General features: G+C 44.4%; 2 protein-coding genes across 2 annotated transcripts; one reads left to right on the forward strand and one right to left on the reverse strand.

Moving 5' to 3' along the window:
• Positions 1-1,210: 1,210 nt before the first annotated feature.
• Positions 1,211-11,475, reverse strand: SCPEP1 (serine carboxypeptidase 1). Its single transcript, XM_084218291.1, has 13 exons — positions 11,400-11,475; positions 10,293-10,438; positions 9,339-9,428; positions 8,488-8,643; positions 7,953-8,027; positions 7,676-7,748; positions 6,712-6,749; positions 6,400-6,528; positions 4,860-4,944; positions 4,003-4,116; positions 3,227-3,364; positions 1,749-1,912; positions 1,211-1,634 (listed from the first exon to the last, which is right to left on the reverse strand). Exons 1-13 carry the CDS (start codon positions 11,449-11,451, stop codon positions 1,569-1,571), a joined length of 1,326 nt encoding a protein of 441 aa, XP_084074417.1. The 5' UTR covers positions 11,452-11,475; the 3' UTR covers positions 1,211-1,568.
• Positions 11,476-11,560: 85 nt separating this feature from the next.
• On the forward strand, positions 11,561-18,018 carry COIL (coilin; the record flags this gene model as incomplete). Its single annotated transcript, XM_084218336.1, has 7 exons — positions 11,561-11,814; positions 12,834-14,004; positions 14,317-14,403; positions 14,943-14,990; positions 15,624-15,699; positions 16,422-16,510; positions 17,016-18,018. The coding sequence occupies 7 exons, from the start codon at positions 11,561-11,563 to the stop codon at positions 17,109-17,111; spliced, it is 1,821 nt and encodes a 606-aa protein (XP_084074462.1). The 3' UTR covers positions 17,112-18,018.

The raw sequence follows: 18,018 nt of genomic DNA on the forward strand, positions 1-18,018 counted from the left end.
TTTAGTTAATTTTTTTAGCTAGCTGAGGCAGGGAAGTTCCCTGGACTGTGTGTTGTTTTTTTACCTTGGAACTGTTCAAACGTGCTCTGGACTGAAAACCCAGAAAATCCTGGGAGCTCACACCTGTGGCCCACCTGTGCCACAGCCTTTTCCAGCACCAGAGGGACTGATAAGAGACTGAGCAAGCCAAGCTACACCCCATGACAAGGACTTCCTGAATTTGCTATCTCTTCAGAACAGAGAGGTTTTATTGTTTAATATTACTCATTTTTTATGCTTGTGAATACTTTGCTTGTTAAATAAACAGTTTTTCCCCCACTCTTCTCCAAGGAAATCTTTTCCCAAACCAGTAGAGGGAAGGGCTTGAATCTGCTTTCTAGAGGGACCCCTTTTGGAGTTTCCTCACAAATTTGCCCTAAACCAGGACAGTGCCTCAGTTCTTGCTAAGACAATGCTATCAGGTATTTCATGACAGTTTCAGTGGCTGGAGTAAGTGAGTTTCTGACAGCTGGAAGGAGCTGTTGTATCAGACACCAATAAAAAACAACTACTTCATGCTCCATAGCAAAAGTCAAATGATGACCAGTTTCTTCTTGAGTATGTATTATTAAAAACAAATGTTTCAAAATAATAGGTCTCTGCAAGACTTAAAAAAAATCTCCAAAAGATATGGATCAAGACTTTGTATATCCTTCTTTTAAACACTCCTACAATATTTCAGAACTATGCTGTTATTGCTCAAATAATGCTCCTTTCCTTCTGGCTAAACCCAGAAGGTTTTAAGAAGCTTCTGTCTGTTGGGACTCTTTGGTACAAGAGGGTATTAACAGGCCTTCTGCTTCAGGATACAGAAAAGCAGGAATTCCTGCTGGATGTGCTTTAGGTGTTGAGGATAAAGGCAAAGTTTGAGTAGTGGGCATTAAGAAGAATGGAAACAAGACACTAATGGTCAGATGAAAAGAGACAAATCCTCCTCTGTGGGATGTTTTTCTCTCTCCAGAGCACAGAAATTCTGAAGAATCCTGGATCCTAATTCAGCCACCTCAGCAAGGTGAGATGGACTGTGATTCCTCTAGGGCAGGTCCTCTGTCCTGGCATTTCCATGGCTTCATCTTGAATCCAGGCAGGTGACTCAAGCCTGAGGACAAAGGAAGGAACATTCCACAGCCTCATGAAGCAGGTCAGCTCTCCCAGAGGAACACAAAGCAAATCAAGTCAAATCAGTTTTACTCTTGGTGTGCAAACAAACAAGGGAGCAGTCAGGGAAGGGCAAGAGCACAAAATCCTTCCAAGGCAAAGGTTCTTGTTCTTTATGACAGGGGACTTCCCTCTGGAAGAGTCATTCATGAACAGCGTTAAGGCAGCAAATCACAGCTTAAAAATTCAAAAGCAATAACTCATTCAAGGAAAAAAACACCTTTCCACAAGCACTTGTGCACAGTATCAGCAAGATGAGGGAGGCTGTGTACCCAAACAGCCACTGTGCTTCCTTTGGCTTAGGATCCAGATTCACACTCCTCCAGAGCCCTGCTGCTGGACAGGAAACCAGACCAGATGACCTCCCCTCCCTATTGCTGCTGCTGAGTCACCATCCTGAGCATTTTGAGTGCCATCTCTCCTTGGTCAGCTGGTACCTAGCACAGAGAAAAGCACAGGATAAGCACCTGCTATAAGGAAGCAGACAGCAGCTACACACACATCTTCAGTCTTCTTGCTGATTCCACCCCAAGGACTTTATTATTATTTACCATGTGCCCAGCCTTGAGAATCCAGAAGAAAGCAAAGTTCTTATAGGCCTTGTGGAAAGCAGCTGTCTCAGTGGATTCTGGAGACACATACAGTGCCTTCCACCTTTTCTGGCTGAACTGCTCCAGATCAGGCCACTTCAGTTTCCGGATCCACGCCTCCTGGCCTGTTGGAAATAAGAGATAGCATTGATTACCAATACTTGGAAATTACCAATACTTGGTTCCACAGCAGCTTGGGAGTCCAGTTCAGCTGGACACCCCCTGAACTGGACACCAGTACAGCACAGTTAGCACAGAGTCTGTGTGTTCAGATCCTAAAACCAATTTTCTTATGCCTAGGAAAATTCAGGACAAACTGAAACAAACCAATGGAGGGGAGAAGGGAATAAGTAAACAGTGAGGGTGTGTATGAAATGGATTTAGGATTGTACAAGTTGAATATGTGCTTCTTGGAGCTCTACAGCCCTAGAATTTCCAACATATTTCACTTTGCACCTCAAACACCTTGAATGTCCTGCCATGGAGAGGGATCAGCCATACCAAGTCCCCCTCCTGGGAATCAGAAGAGGCACTGTTTCTCTGTTTGTTGGCCACTCATTGAGAGGAGACTGAAAAGGTTTTCTGTTTCCAGGTGCTGCTAGAGAAGGTGGAGGTGAAGACAGCAACAAGATCAATTCTAGCATTCCTAGAGGGACAAAGCTTTAGCCTACCTGTGAACTGCTGGAAGAATTTACATGTTAACTACAGCTCAATTTTAGATGAAAATGTGATAAATTGGACTAACTGCTAATCTGTTTTGACAGCCTAAACACCATGCTTCCTGGATTTATTGATTGCTGTGTTGTTCATGAAGGGCATCTGAATGTCTAAGTGGACAGAGACATACAAGGAAAAAAGCCTTTCACAGCATAGGAAGGTGTTTGTGGAGTCTCTGTGACTGCAGATTCTTTAACTCAGTGAGAAAAGACCAGCAGAAGGGAGCACAGCAGCCTTGTGAGGCATTAAAGCAGCACTTGGCCTGGCTCCCAAACTGCCCCTGGACCAAACCAGCATCTTGCAAGCTGCAAACAAAGCCCAAGGTGTGCAGGAGCCTACACTGAGAGCAGGTGTGATCCCTCTTCCACTGCACCCTCCCTCATTAATTACCAGCATTCTTTGCCTATGAATGAGCATACACACATACACATCTATGTGCTTATCCAGGAGGATTAAGTGAATTATTAGCTTCACTGAAACAAGCAATTACTGATGTTGCAGATCCATTTCTCAACAGTATAATGGAGGTAAAGGATTTGCCTCTCTCAGAGGGATATAAGCAAAACATCCTAAGTGCTGCTCATTTATGACTGTAGTGTTTAAGCACTGCTAGTTAGACAAGAGGTTTGGAGATTGGACAAATCTGGGTACCAATATACTGACAGCTTCACATTCTACTCGTCACATATTCTGCTTCCACCCCCAGTGAAGAATTTCCTCACCCATGGTGTCAACAATGAGGTCCAGCTGCCCATTATAGACTGTAACACTGATATTGGCTGCCAAAAGCTGATCCACAATATCGATGACAGGTCTCATGAAGTCCTCAGCCATGTTCTCAAAGACCTGTCTGGACTGACCTGGTTGGAACCAGAAAGACAAAATTTAAGTGATGAAGGATGTATCCCCAAGCTGGGACAGAAGCGTGGGCTAAAGGCTTTAAAATGGAGTTCACAGCTGCACAAAAAACAATCCTAGCCAAAAGTGGCAGCGATTTATCAGCCTGAGGAACAGGAGGAGCAGACAGCAGCTGTGCTCCCACTGGAGCTCATAGACAGTGCTGTAGTTTCTGACTCCTATTTACACACACAGAGTGCTGACATCAGCCCTTTAAGCCTGTTTTACACCCCCTTCTCCATAAGGTGCATCATTACATGATACCAGACTTCTGGCACAGAAAAACTGACAGGAGTTTCAGCAAGACTGCATGAGAGACAGAAACCAGTTCCTGAAATACAGAGGATCTTCATCCCTCCCCCTTTATTTTTAGTTACTTGGCTAAAGATAGATACGAGCAGCAGAATCAGAATCAGAATCACATCTGCTCCCACAGGCCTGCCCCACGACATCTTCATTTCTGAGAACAAACCCCCTCCTTAGCCCCATGGACAACAACAACTGAATGACACCAGTTGCCAGAGTATTTTCCTACAGGAAGCAACACTGTAAAACAGTGGTAATGAACTCATCAGGTGCACACTAGCAGACAGGAAAGTACCTCCCCACTTCACACAGTCAGGAATGATCATCAGCTTCTTTCTGATGGGCCCATTCATCAGCTCATCGAGGCTGCTCTGATGCATTTTTCTGACATACCGTTGGTAAAGCCGCACTGAAAAAGATGAACACGCTTTGATCAGTGGCACACTTTAAACACCATCCTGCACAGATAACAACCTTCAGTGTCAGTCATGGCCAACAAACCCTCTTCTAATGAAAATGCAGCACCACAGAGGGATTTGCTTACTTTTACTAGAAACCACTGAAATCAACCCTTATTTAGGACAGGAAGATCCCATCCATTCCTACTTTTAGCTAACCCTGCACTTCTTCTGGACATCTGCTTTAACCACTTGGCTCTTCTCAACAGACTAGTTATTTTTGAGCTAATGTTTTACTTTCAGGAGTTCATTTCACCTTCCCTTATGAAGCCAACAGAAAAAGAGTTTGAAATAAGTTCTATATGTGTGTTTTTTACAATGATGCACAAAAATCACAGAGCAAGAATTTAATCAGACTGTTTCTACCGATGAGACACTTTGGTGTCCTGTCTTAAAGACAGAAATGAAAGACAGTAAGAGGAAGTAACTTAAAAGGTCATGAAGCCATGTTGCAATTATACTGACTGCTTCCTTGCTGTAATTTGTGCAGGATGTATAGGTGGAGGTGTCATCTATAGGGTTGTTCCACATTCCTATCTGTCCCTACTTATGCAACAGCAAACAAGTTCTGCTCGAGAGAATATCAACATCCATTTAAAGGATGTGCTACACTGAGACTCTTTCCACTGTCAGAGTTGAACGTATGTGAATGGAAATACTGGGCTTCAGAAGTTCAAGTTTAAATACAACTTACTGAGATGGAGATTTTCTTGTTCATCTGATTTCACTTCTGGAACCTCCTTAGTCAAGATGTTATAAAAGTTCACATTGTCTGTGTTCTGAAAACACAAGATAATTTCAGTAACACTACTAAAAACATTTCTCAGAGACAAGAAACGGCCTTTCCTGAAAAGAAAAAAAAAGAAAAAGTAAATCCTAAATAAAGGGCCCTGCGATCTGTCACTTTACCTGCACGCCAGGAAGATTCTTGTGGAAAAACTTCAGTTCTACATTTGCTTTTGAGATGTGGGAAGGAGATTCCTCAAGCCTGTATTGTTCACACATGGGTTGTGCCAGAGATGCTATTTACTCCTCTGAAGCAGATGTGAAGCTACAGGAAGTCTTACCCTGCATTACTCATGGCACAGAGTTGCAGTGCCAGGTGATGCTTTTAGACAGCCCCTTCTGCCAGGTCTGGTGTGGTGCTGCTCTTGCTCAACATCCTTCCAACCTACAATCCTCCAAAATCTAAAATGCTTCCTTGAAAATGTGGTGCTGGGTAAGAGCCACCCATCTTCTGGAGCTGCTGACAGCTGGATGTGCCCAGGCACTGCAGACTGGCAGCTCTGATGCAGCTGACAGAGGCTGCCTGCACCCAAGGACAAATGTGAGCAGTGTTGCCATTAGAGAAGTTACTCCAGATTCTCAAAGCCCTGCTTTGCTTGATTTTTGAGTTTTTAAAATTCTGATGGTTAGGTCAGAAATCAGCTCACAATAGCAACTGCACAAGAACTGCAGTACCTTCACCTGCCAGCACCATCACAACTGAGAGGGGAAGCCAAGTAGATTTGAAAAGTAAAACAGGAACCAAAAGTTCTTTCTGAACAACAAGAAGTGAAACCCAACTATGTGCAAGGGACTGTCAGTTATGAATCACAGAAACGAAAAAAAAACCAAACCAAAAAGCTCCAAAAAAAGAACAAAAAATAAGAAAAAAAGGAAATGGCTCCAGATTAGCCTTTCCGTCCAAGAAAACCAGAGCCTTACATGTAGTAGAGACTGAGATGTAACAAAGAATCAGATTTTGGAGCAACCTTTTAAGTAGAAACCAAAGCAAAGCTTTACCAGTCTTTTATGCTGGAACCTTCTAAGTAATGAGATGCAGTGACCCACAGTAACAGACCATAACTTGAGGTTCCTTTCCATCCTGTCCACCTATTGTAGTTCTTCAAATAGAGATGTGTGCTTAACTTCAAGTTTGTGTCTTGGTGGATGCAGTTTTCAATATTCAAAGTTTTCCAGGAGATAGAGTTTGTTTAAATTGAAAGTGTGGAATCAAAGAGGACTAGTTGTATGCTGAAACCTCAGTGCAATTCTGGAAGACCTCAAGGGCTATCCTGCCACTTTCTCTGTCACTCCTTCATATCAGCACTGGGATATAACAAATCCTGGCAAAAATGACTGGGCAGAGGGTTGAAGAATTCATGCCAGCTCAGCACTCATAGAAAGGATAACTTGAAATCATGTGCCTCCCTAGGCAGCAGTTAGTTCTTAAAGCTAGTCAAAGATCTCACCTCTTCAATGATACCTTCAGCCTTGCCCCAGAGCTCAGTAGCCAGCCCATATTGATTTTTATTTATTGCATCCATTATTTCTTTGGCAACAGCAGTCACCTCTGCTAGACCATTATCATCAAGGAGAGACTGAAAGACAAACACAAAGAAGGAGAGCTTCAATTGCAATTCCACATCCATTTATTGCCAACAGCCTCCATGCTTTCGAGGTTTTATTCAGGCCAAGAGGTAATCATAAAATTCAACATCTATTTGTACTGTATGGCAGCACAAGGGATCAGGTGAGGACCACGAGTTGAAGAAGGTACTTACAGTGCTGTAAAGGTAGGGCCCCCAGGACAGCACAGAGTCTAAACAAACAGAACAGATTTCAAGCATCAAACTGACAATCAATCATTGATGTAAGATTTAACTCACTTCTCCTTTACTGAGGCAACAATATTTATGAGAAAAATAAATGGAGATTAATTAATCAGTAAAAATTAATCAGTAAGCTCTGTTTAACCCTAAGGTTATGTACCACAGAGCAGGTTTTTACAAATCCTGCAACATCATTAATCCCCTATGAGTTAATCAGTGAAGTTTATCTAAAGCAATCAACATGTTTCTGCCAAAATATTCTCCCCCCAGCACTGCAGCACATTGCCAGAGGTCTAACAAGAGGATGGGAATTTTCTAAACTGATCCGTTTGAAAAGTCTCAAGGGAAAAACTGAGTTATAAAACAAATCTGTTTTATAACAAATCTGTTTTATAACAACTTTGTTTGTAAGTTCTCAAGGATCAGCTGATGGCAGACAGATAAGAGTTTCCTTGGTATTGTTCTGTGCTGCAGAGAATCTGGGAAGCCTGCCCCTGCCAATACCTCTGAAGGACCAAGAGCCCTTTAATTTGCTTTATATCCTCCACCAGACACAAATCTCACTTGCAGCCTTGTGAATCACTTGGTGGTCACATTTCAGCACAGGACTCTTACAAAACACCTCAGAGGCTGTGGAGATGTGTAGGGGCATTTTACCATCCCTCCACTTCAGATGCAAGTGTGCTCCCTGCTGACCTTGCTCCCTGACTTTTCCTAATCTAGATACATTCTAAAGAGAGATTCTTCAGTCACAAGAAGACTTGCAAGTATTTATTTTTGATTTATCAGACTCACTAGAGAGTTAATTCACTTAAGTCAGGGACGGCCTTTTTGACTTCAGGCACTCATGGAATGATTACAACACCCAACAAAACAAAACAACAAATCACCCACAGTCTGAGGAGTTTAAACATACCCAAAGGAGAAATCCATGAGTCTCCAAGAGCAGTCCCCATAAAATTGCACTTTATGGTCCCTTTTTGAACAGCCTTTGTGAAAAACAGGAAAACCAAACCAAAACAAAACACCAAAAATTAAATTTTAGCTATTGATGATTCTAGAATCAGTTTTCATTAAGTGAAAAAAGTAGTACTGTGAATTAGGCAATAGGGACAGTGTATTCCAGAAAATAAAAGTACTTGTGGAACCCCTGTTTTGAAGGGAAAAGTGAACTGTATCCTCCAAGTACTTACCTTGTGCAGCTCTAAGGCAACCCCAGCAGCCATTTTACCTCCATAAGATTCAGAAAATATGTAGAATGGGATGGTCTGGGGAGAGAAAAAGCACACAAGGAACTCGTTGCATGGAGGGCAGAAGATGCCTTCAACCATCTCCCACATCCCACAGGACCCAGGCACTGGCTATTCTCCTCTTACCATCAAACATTTAATGTTTTTCTTATTTTAAGCTGTACATTAGATTTCCATAACATCCTGGTGATTTGCTGGGGTTGGTTCTGAAGTATTTTGGAACTATAAGTAGCTGTGATCCAATAAATGCTGCTTGGATCACCCAACAGACAATAATTCACCCCAAGGCTTATCTAACTAACCCCAAAATCAAGATACAACTTTTGAAATGTGGAAAATAAGTCAGTGGTTATACCTGCACCACACACTAGCTAACAGCAAAACACTGCTCATCTGGAAGTCTGTTTCCTAATTCTTTTTGAATTCTATTGGAAAGCAGAGAAAAATACAACAACAAACAAGAATTCAATTCACTTACCTGGAATTCTGTTCTACACTTGAAGAATTCTCCAAGAAAAACCATCATATCAGAAACTACTGCGGTAAGGTTTTGGGCAAACAAGCTACAATCATCCACATAACTGAATCCAGTGCCCACAGGATTATCCACAAACAGGATACTGGCTGCCTGCAACTGTAGAGGCAGAAAGAAGGTTTGTAAAAAACCTCAGTTCAGCACCAGCAAAAAAACTTATTTTTGATGGCACAAATGATTAACTGAGCTAGTAAATCCCTTGACCTGAAAAAACTTGCAGAAAAATTAGGTGCAACATAAAGTCCTTCAAATTCCCCGATCTGTAACTAGAAATACCCAAAACCTGCCAGTGATCCAGAGGCAGGTCACCTAGGGGAACTCCAGAGTACTTCAGACTATTGCTAACTCAGAGCACAAATATATTGCTCTAATTAAACTTCCACCTTCACAGGCAGCTGTAATTTGTCTTCCCTTGAAGGCCATACTGGACCTGTAATTATAAGCCATAGGTTTTACATTGCCAGCCACCCAGAAAAGCTCTGTGACTGCACACAATGGAGCTGTGAATTGAAAGAACACTTTCTACAATTTCCCTCCTCTCTGTTTCCCAGACATCTGCATTTCACAGTTCCATGGAATAGACATACTTCATTAAATTAAATTAATGTCTACCCCTCAGTTCTAAACAAGGCTATTCCTATAAGTTATAGCTAACCACAATATTTTAACTTGAAATATAGTTCTACCAAACTTTCAATGAAAACTTGTACTGTGTTTTTTTGTGTAGTGATCATCTGCTTACATAAGCAAACAAACATTTGTAATTAGGAGTTAGAAGCTGAACTCTACTGTACCCAGGTTGTATTTCTTGGTTTCATTTCCTTGTCTAATGGACCAATCTCTTCAAAGTTCCCATATCCACAGCCTGAAGATCCTGGACCTCCCTGCAGGGAAATATCAAATGACACAGATGTTAAAAGGCAGCATGGCATAGATATGACAGATAGCAGAAAAATACAAGCCAGCCAGTAAGTAGAATGACAGATTGTAAATCTTTAGAAATGGTTTTGCCCTACACATCAATTTGCAGAGCAGGTTCTGTTTCTCATGGTCTTGGGCTATGCACACACATGCCACTCCTGAAAGCAATAATTCAACAGAGAAGCAGTCACCCTCCTGTGAGAGCTTCTGATGAGCTGCCTGCTATGTGAGCACAGTTTGAAAACCTTATTCCCCAAATATGGAGTGCAAAAGTTAACTATCTGCTAAATGGGGCTTTGCAAGTACTTAATCAGCATGTACAGCTTGTGGGTTTCACACTGATTAAATAACCCAGGAAGAATAAGAACAAGTCCTCAAGTGATTCTATTCAGCATTAACTTCTGAAATGTACTCTGGAGAACACACCATAATTTTTATCAAACTGGGATTGTTTCCATTTAAAAATCATCCTCAATCTCTGATTATTTTATTTACTCTCTCTCTCTGAACATTTTTTAGACTTCAAACTCCCCAGGAAAGGAACTGTGAAATTACAATGCACAAAAATCACTACTGTTGTATGAAAGAACAACCTCTGTTATTGCAATCGAACTTGATGGAAGGTGTGCACTTGAGGACACCCCAAAACTGCAGAATGAAATCATCGTTATTTTTTCCCAAACCCAACACCTCATTCACAAGGCCAGGCATTTAGAACCAGGCAGTTTTGAATTCTGTTTGTGTAGAACTGCACAATATCAGATATCAGACTGAACCAGGCACAGATGGAAAGAGTTATTGCTTAGGTGTCTCTCACCAAACCTTACCTGAAGCCACAAGACAAGAGGTAACTCTGTGAAGTCTTTGGTTGGGTTATTTGCATAGTAGAGCCACCAGAACATGTGGGCCTTGCTCCGAACCTCCACATATCCCCACACCTCTTTGGGCTCTTGGGGCTGCCTCAGAACTACACCTTGAGGAGAATAACAATAACAATCAGCTAGGTAAAAGGCTCAGCTTTGGACTTTCCACCAGAATTGCTCCAAAACATGACATTTCAATCTTGGGTGTGATAATTAGAAGTGCTACTACTATGAAAAGAAATTACTGTAAGAAACCTGCCTGTACTTACACCCCCACCCACAGCTGAGTTATCATCAATGAATGAAGTGTGTCATTAAGTGCTGCCTTATCAGAGCCTGGCGTTAGAACTGCCGCCAGAATAACAGCCCAATCGCTGGAATAATTTGTTCTTGAAGTGTTTTCAAGGCCTGGGCTAAAGGCACAGCCTCAGTGAAATAACTCCCATAACCAGCTGCAATTTCGACAAGGATCACAGAATATTCTGAGTTGAAATGAAACTAAAAAGACCGAGTCCAACCGGCCCGGGCGGGGATCGAACCCGCAGCCTCAGAGTTATTGGAGCCATGACCCGAGCACTGAACTCATGCCAGCACTGCGAGCTCGGTGTCTGCGGGACCGCTCCGCTTCACAGTCCCCAGGGAGAGCAGATACGGACAGACAGGGGGTCACTTCTAAAGGAATCCAAAATATAATTTAAGTCAGTAAAGTCTGGTCACCTAACTCAGTCTACTGTCCTTCTCGGACACGGAACAGACCTTTGACACTCCATCCTTTAATCTCAGGGATCAGGGCAGAAGGCAACAGCGCACTGGAGCAGGAGCAGTAAGGCTCTTCCGAGCCATGGTGGCCAGGCTTTGCTGCTCCCGCCGGGACTGCCGCTACCCTCTCCGTCCCTCCCGACCGCCACTCCAGCAAGCGGAATTTCGCGCGGCTCAGCCCGGGCCCTGCCCAGCAGCGGCTGCGGGGCACAGGAGCGCTTTGCCCGGAGGCCCCGTGCCCGGAGGTCCCGGTCCCGGTCCCGCTCCCGCTCCCGTCCGTCCCGTCCCGCTCCCGTCCGTCCCGTCCCGTACCTGCCGCCAGCAGCAGCGCGGACAGCGCGGTCACAGCCCGGAGCAGCCCCATCGCTCCCTCAGCTCCCGCGGTCACGGGACCCGCCGGCCCGGCCCGCCTTGAGGCACCGCCCCCCGCGCCCGCCTCCTCCGCCCCTTCCTCCTCCTCCTCCTCCACCTCCATGATGGCGGCCGGCGGCGGCGGCCCGGTGCGGCTGCGGCTGGTGTTCGACCACCCTCCGCCGGCCAGCCCGGGCTGCGCGCTGTGCTGGCTGCTGCTGGAGCCGGGCCAGGCGCGGCTCGTCACCGACCTGCTCAGCCTCATCCGCCATCGCTTCGGCTTCAGCCGCCGCGCCCGCCTCAGCCTCTTCCTCGAGGGGGCGCTGCTGCCGCCCGCCGAGAGCGCGCGCCTCGTGCGGGACAACGACTCGCTGCGGTAGGGAGCGGAGCGGGACTGCGGGACCGGGACAGCGGGACCGGGACAGCGGGACAGGGATCGGGACAGCGGGATAGGGACCGGGACAGCGGGATCGGACAGAGATAGCGGGATCCGGACCGGGACAGCGGTGTTGGGACCGGGACAGCGGGACCAGGATAGGGACAGTGCGACCGGTATAGGGATAGTGGGATAGGGACCGGGATAACGGGATCGGACAGAGAAAGTGGGATCCGGACCGGGACATCGGGACAGGGACAGCAGGATCGGACAGAGAAAACGGGATCCGGACCGGGCCAGCGGGACAGGGACAGCGGGATCCGGACCGGGATCAGGACAGCAGGACCGGGACAGCGGGTTCGGGGGTCAGGCCCACACCCGCGCCTCACCAGTGTCTGTCAGTGTCTAAAGGCGGTGCCAAGGCCGGACCGGGTTCTGCCCGGTGCTGCCGAGCCATGGGACGAAAGGCAGCAGGAACTGATGCCCAGGAAGTTCCACCGGACCGTCAGGTGCAGGGCCCGCAGGCTGGGACAACGAGGATGCGGAGTTTCCCTCACTGGGAAAATGCAGAGCCCTCTGGACACAACCCTGTGCCCTGTGCTCTGGGGTGACCCTGCTTAGGCAGGGAGGTGGGACCAGATGGCCCCGCTGTGGTCCCTTCCAGCCTGACCCATTCTGGGGTTCTGTGAATCTGCACATGGTTTTGGTGGGACAGGGATTCCCCGCGGGTCTGAGCTCTTCCTTCCCTGGGCAGTGGAGCGGGAGCCGGGTGCCCGCGGGCACTGACTCCCAGCACCTGAGACACCCCAGCATGCCCTAAAGGATGGAGGGAGCCAAGCAGTTGGAAATGTTCCCGAAGATGGAAGGGGAGCCTGTGCCTGCAGGGTAGGGTTCTGGATTGTCCAGGGAAGAGCTGGAGCATCTTCACTCTAGGGGAACTTGCCTAAGCTGCTCACGTGTGGGGAAAATTCTTCATTATGCTGAACGGTGGCTTTTGTTTGTTTGTTTTTTTTTAACAGAGTAAAATTGGAAGAGATAGTTGCAGATGATTATGAAGAGATAGATGATGGCTTTATTTACACAACAAAAGAAGACAAAAAACGGCACAGACACAAGGAGGATGAAGAAGAATTGTCAAGGAATGAAGGCAAGCATAAAAGGAAAAAGAAAAAGGAGAAGCATAACCTTGAGTATTCCTCTTGTAGGGAAGAGGCCTCTGTAGATACTTGGGACTCTCAGAAAAGGTACACGAAAAGAAAAAGAAAGGAAGAAGTTAGGGGAAGAAATAGACTCGCAGAAGGTAAGGAAGAGAGCTCTACTTCCCATTCTAAAAAGATGAAAAAAACAGAGAGGGAGAAGCAGTTGGCAACAAAAAAGAAGGATGAAAAGCAGACAAAGGTTGCTGCAGCAAAGATGGCTTTAGAACGGGCAAATGAGAGCTTTTCTGTAAATTCTGGTAAAAATAGCACCAAAAAGATCACAACACAGTCCAGGAAAAAGAGGGTGGGAGCTTCAGATTCCTCCAGCACATCGTCTGACAGTGACAGCAGTGAATTAAATGTGAAGGAAAATAAATCTTCCCATAAACCTGTAGTGGTGACACTTCCCAAAGACAAATCCCAAGCTGCTTCAGATTCTGATGTGAAAACTAATAAAGTGACTGTAAAGTCTAACACTGAAAAGACTAAGACTGCAATTAGTAAAATTGCTAAAAACCCCCAGTCTTCTAGTTCAGATTCTGACTCAAGTACAGAGGATGAGAAGGTGACACCAGCACAAGACAGCACTGCAAAGGAAAAATCAGTGCCAAACCATGTGGTGGCTGTAAAAGCCAGCACCAAGGCTCCCAAAGCACAGAGCTCCTCTTCAGACACTGATAGTTCAGATTCAGAAACACTGGTCATTAAAAAACCTGCAGCAGGTGCTGGACTGGGTATTTCCATAGTAAGGAACTGCACTAAACAGTTGCCAGCCAGTGTCCAAGGATCATTTGCCAGCCCGAGCCGTGGAAGGGGGCGTGGAACAGGAGAGGATAACTTCTGGAGAGGCCCTAGGGGCCGTGGGTTTCGTGGGATGATGAGGGGCCATGGGAGAGGAGCAAACCCTGGCTTCTTCTATAACTACAGCAGTGAAGGCCAGAAACAGAGGCAGTTAAATGAAGCTGCGACAAACACTTCTGTCCTTGTCCAGGTGAGTGACTGCCACAGGCAGAGGTCACCTTTCTCTGGCAGCTTGAACTGTACAAAGAACCTACAGGATGAGAGTAATTCATAACAGCAGAAAGAGATTAGTAGGATAAAGGCTCATCTTTTATTTACTGTAATTCCGTTTGTCAGCCTGAGGACGTGTTGGTGAAACAATAAAGTGATTGTATTCTGTATCCAAAAGCAAAGCATGTACCTTGCTCTTCTCAGTGATTCTTGCAATCCATACAGCATGAACATTGTCTTCTGTTTTCACTGATACAGTAATTAAATCCGTGGGTTACTCTTTGTTTCACAGAATCCCCTGGAGATTCCCAAGAGAGACTATAGTGTGTTACCTCTTCTAGCTGCTCCACCCCAAGTAGGAGAAAGAATTGCCTTTAAGGTAAACTCTGGAATTGCTGAATGTTAGTAGGTTAAAATTGCTTCATTTGGGCCACTCTTAAGTTTCTGACCTAACAGTTTCTAAAAATTCACTTGTTGTAATGCCTGGCTTTGATTTTTGACAAAGTTTGGAGCAAATACAGAAGTAAAGTGCATTTCTTTAGGCTTTCTGTATTTGTAGAACACAAGAAATGCCGTCTCTGCTGTCATTACAATGTTATTTTCCATGTAAATGTTACTGCAAACCTTACCATACTAATAACTACCCTGTGCTGCAAAATAAAAAAGTAGATGAAAATTAAATCCTGCATTAGAGGAGACTGGGATCCATCTCCCCAGTCTCCTCACACAGCCTGACCTGAATGTAAATCCTTTGGAGCAGCAAGTCCTGGAAGTGTACCTGGGACCATGATTGCCACTGGGTTCCAGGAGACTGGGCTCTTGCACTTTTCTGTAGCTGAGGAAACTGTGTCTGCATGTAGGTGGGATCATCAATGATTGTGAAAAGTTACAGTTTGTTATTTGTGTTTCTTTCAACAGCGCCTGGAACTAACTGAAAATTACAGTCCTGAAATTTCAGACTATAAGGTACTGGTTTTCTTTCCTCCCTTCGTTCACTCACAGAACTATGATAGGGGAGGTATGGCTTAAATATTTTGATGGTGTGCAATGTTTTCCCTTGCATCCAGTTGACTCCACAGGCTATTCCTGGTGCAGTAGTAAAAATCAAAACTCTAGAAGCTGAAACTAATTGAAAATTTGAAAGGTGTAGCTGTTATTAAAAAAACCAAAACCAAAAAACCACCAATTACAAGGATTATTAATAATCATTAATATTTTAGAGATGACAAAAAATACAGACCCTCAAGTAGAAAAATGTAGCTGTATTGGAGTCTACTGCTATTTGAAGTTAGGGCAAGTTCTTAAAACTGGTGCAAGTAAAATTTTGTTGCTACTTCAAATAACTTGGTTTCTGGGTAAGTACTGATTTAAACTGCAAAGTTAGTGGCAATGAGTAACTTTGGTTTATTGATGCCAGTAGTTACAGATTGCTGAGCATTAATTCTTTGCAGATTTTACACATGGAGACTAGAAAATTTGATAGCCAAATATACTTTTTTCCTCTGGCAGCAATCAAGTAGTGCAGAGGTTGTAAATATTGAATACTTATCCAGTGGTGAAGTGTGTCTTACCTGATGCTTTTCTTGTTGCTTTGTGAAGGAGGCAAAAATAATCAGTTGGAATGATGAAAAAAAGCAGATTGAACTTGAGATCCTTTCAACATCAGCAGGACAGTGTACGTACCTGGGGACACCAAGGGTTTGTTGTCGTGTGCTGTCACCTGGAAAAACAGAAGTCCAAGGAACACTTTCAGGAGCATTCCCAGTTTCCTTGGGATCATTCTCAACACACCCCTGCCCTCCTCATTCCTTCCCCAAAACGTCTATTTACATTGAGAAGTTCTAACCCTTGCTAGTTGAGCTGAAAGATGCTCATGGGTATTTACAAAATAATTTTTTCAGTCGGTTTGAGTGGTCAGTAACTCACCTCTATTATGGTTTCATTTTCTGAAAGAAATTATTTCAGAAAGAAAATACATAATTATTTTAGAGAGAAACTGTGAGATCACAATGGTGTATCTTCAGTGGGTATGGAAGTGAGTCCCTGCAATGACAAGGTGCAGTTCCTGAGACCTGAAATTATTAATGTTTCTCAAACTGTGTATCTTGTAGTTGCCATGTAAGCCAGAATTAATGAATTGTCATATGAGCATTTTTGTCAAATTTTAGCAACATATTGTTCACTTTCTCAAGTGAGTAGTCAGGTAATTACCTTAATTTTGGTGTGTAGTACTCAATTTTTCCTTGAGATTTTTGGTTACAATTGCGAACCCAGACACTGAGCACAAAAAAAACCAGAACAAACCCCAAAACCAAACTGATTTTGGTCAGCTTTTGTGGTAAACATTTAAAGTTTCTTTGGTTTGTAGCTGGTTGAGCTGTTTGTTTGGTTTTGCAGTTGCTAAGGAGCCGGGGAAGTTCGACCTGGTGTACCAGTCTGCAGACGGAGCGGAGCTGATCGAGTACGCAGTGCCTCAGGACACCAAGGTACGTGGGGGCTGCTCTCAGTCCTGCCACCAGCTCTGCAGGGCTGGCACCTGCCCTGCTTCCTGCCTCTCTTCACCTCAGAGACATTCCCTTTGTAATGGTGCATCTTATTTGAATCCATGGAAGCAAAACCAATTGTTTCTTTCCAGCAAGAACGTGCATGTTTACATCATAATAATCAGTTCTTTTGTGGTACTCAACTGGGGTGACAGCCACTCATCAAAGCTCTTGTTTTGGCTAATCAGCAACATCATGTCTCATAGAGATCCTTCTGACCAGCTTTTCCTTTCATCACTGTTGTTCTTACCTGCACCTTTCCTTACCCAGGACATCAGGCAGGTTGAAGTTCACCGGTGGGATCAGTGACTCACAGTGACTCACAGAGGAGCTGTGATCTCTGTTCAGTGTGCTGTTTTTCAGGTCTAGGCAAAAGCATAACAGCACAGAAATTGCATCTGCTGGTGCTGCTGGCACCTGCCAAGTGCTGCCTGTGGTTTGTTTTCAGATAACTGAAAGCTGGGATGCGCTGATAGAGCCAAGGCTGATTGTGGAGCCTCCAGTTAATGGATCCAGCGTTGAGAATGGAACATCTAGGATTTGAAAAGATGTGAACAATTGTACAGATCTGTTCTGTGAAATGCTGCCTTCTGGTTCTGAGGGTGGCAGGTGCACTGGTGGATGTAACTGTCTTAAAAAGAAGTAGACCAAAAGAAAAGCAGTTTTTTCCCTTAGGCTATGTTTTTATGTAATACATGAAAACTTTGTTTATTATAGGAAGTCTAATATAGATCTGTTTGGTTTGAATATTTATATCCTACTGTAGCAAGCTGCAGAACTGGAATGGTTTGATTAAAAGATAAAACACAACCCTGTACCGTGAGTAACTGTTTAAATGTCTGGGTTTAGCTAGAGCTGTATAACTGCCAGAGATCACTTTCATTTAAAAAATTATTATAAATATTGTTGATGTGCAGAACTGTCCCTCTGCTGCTGCCACAGGATACAAATGCTGTGACTTTGCAGTTACTTAAAAGAGTTCACCTAAACATATCCAGAAAACCTGTGGATTTCAAGCTTCTGTAATTTTGAGGCAGATAAATAGCACTGGTAACTCTCAACTTTGCTTAGAACCAGTGGAATATAACTGAACCCCTGGCACAATTGTGTCCCACTGTGTTAATCCATGTAGGCTCTGAAAGCCTTTATTGTTGGTTTTAGAGCAAACCCTCTTGCCCTTTAAGTGCTAAAGTTTCTGTGCTGCCTTTCTTCTTCCCTTTCCAGCAGCAGAATGGGTCAACAGGTTCTGGCAAGGCCCTGCACTGGCAGCTCTAATAATTATTAGCATGGAGGGGGCACCTTGTACCTCTGGAGCCTTGGCAAGTCTTACACTTCCAGATAATCCCTGTGCTAGGTAGTTGACTCCTACAGCGAAGACATGGGAGAAAACAAACCCTAGACACAAAAAAACACCTGAAAATTTGTACATTATGGTTTAACTGTCATGTACT

The sequence above is a fragment of the Fringilla coelebs genome (genome assembly GCF_963513975.1).
Source record: "Fringilla coelebs genome assembly, chromosome: 19".
Lineage (NCBI taxonomy): Eukaryota > Metazoa > Chordata > Aves > Passeriformes > Fringillidae > Fringilla > Fringilla coelebs.

Bases quoted from the DNA above. Each gene is read 5' to 3' on its own strand.
- SCPEP1 (XM_084218291.1), bottom strand. From the start codon at position 11,451: ATGGGGCTGCTCCGGGCTGTGACCGCGCTGTCCGCGCTGCTGCTGGCG. The intron at 6,750-7,675 runs GTATGTTTAAAC...CTGTTTGTTTAG, and splicing joins CTCATGGATTTCTCCTTTGG to ACTCTGTGCTGTCCTGGGGG. The intron at 1,635-1,748 runs GTAAATAATAAT...TCTCTGTGCTAG, and splicing joins TTCTCAAGGCTGGGCACATG to GTACCAGCTGACCAAGGAGA.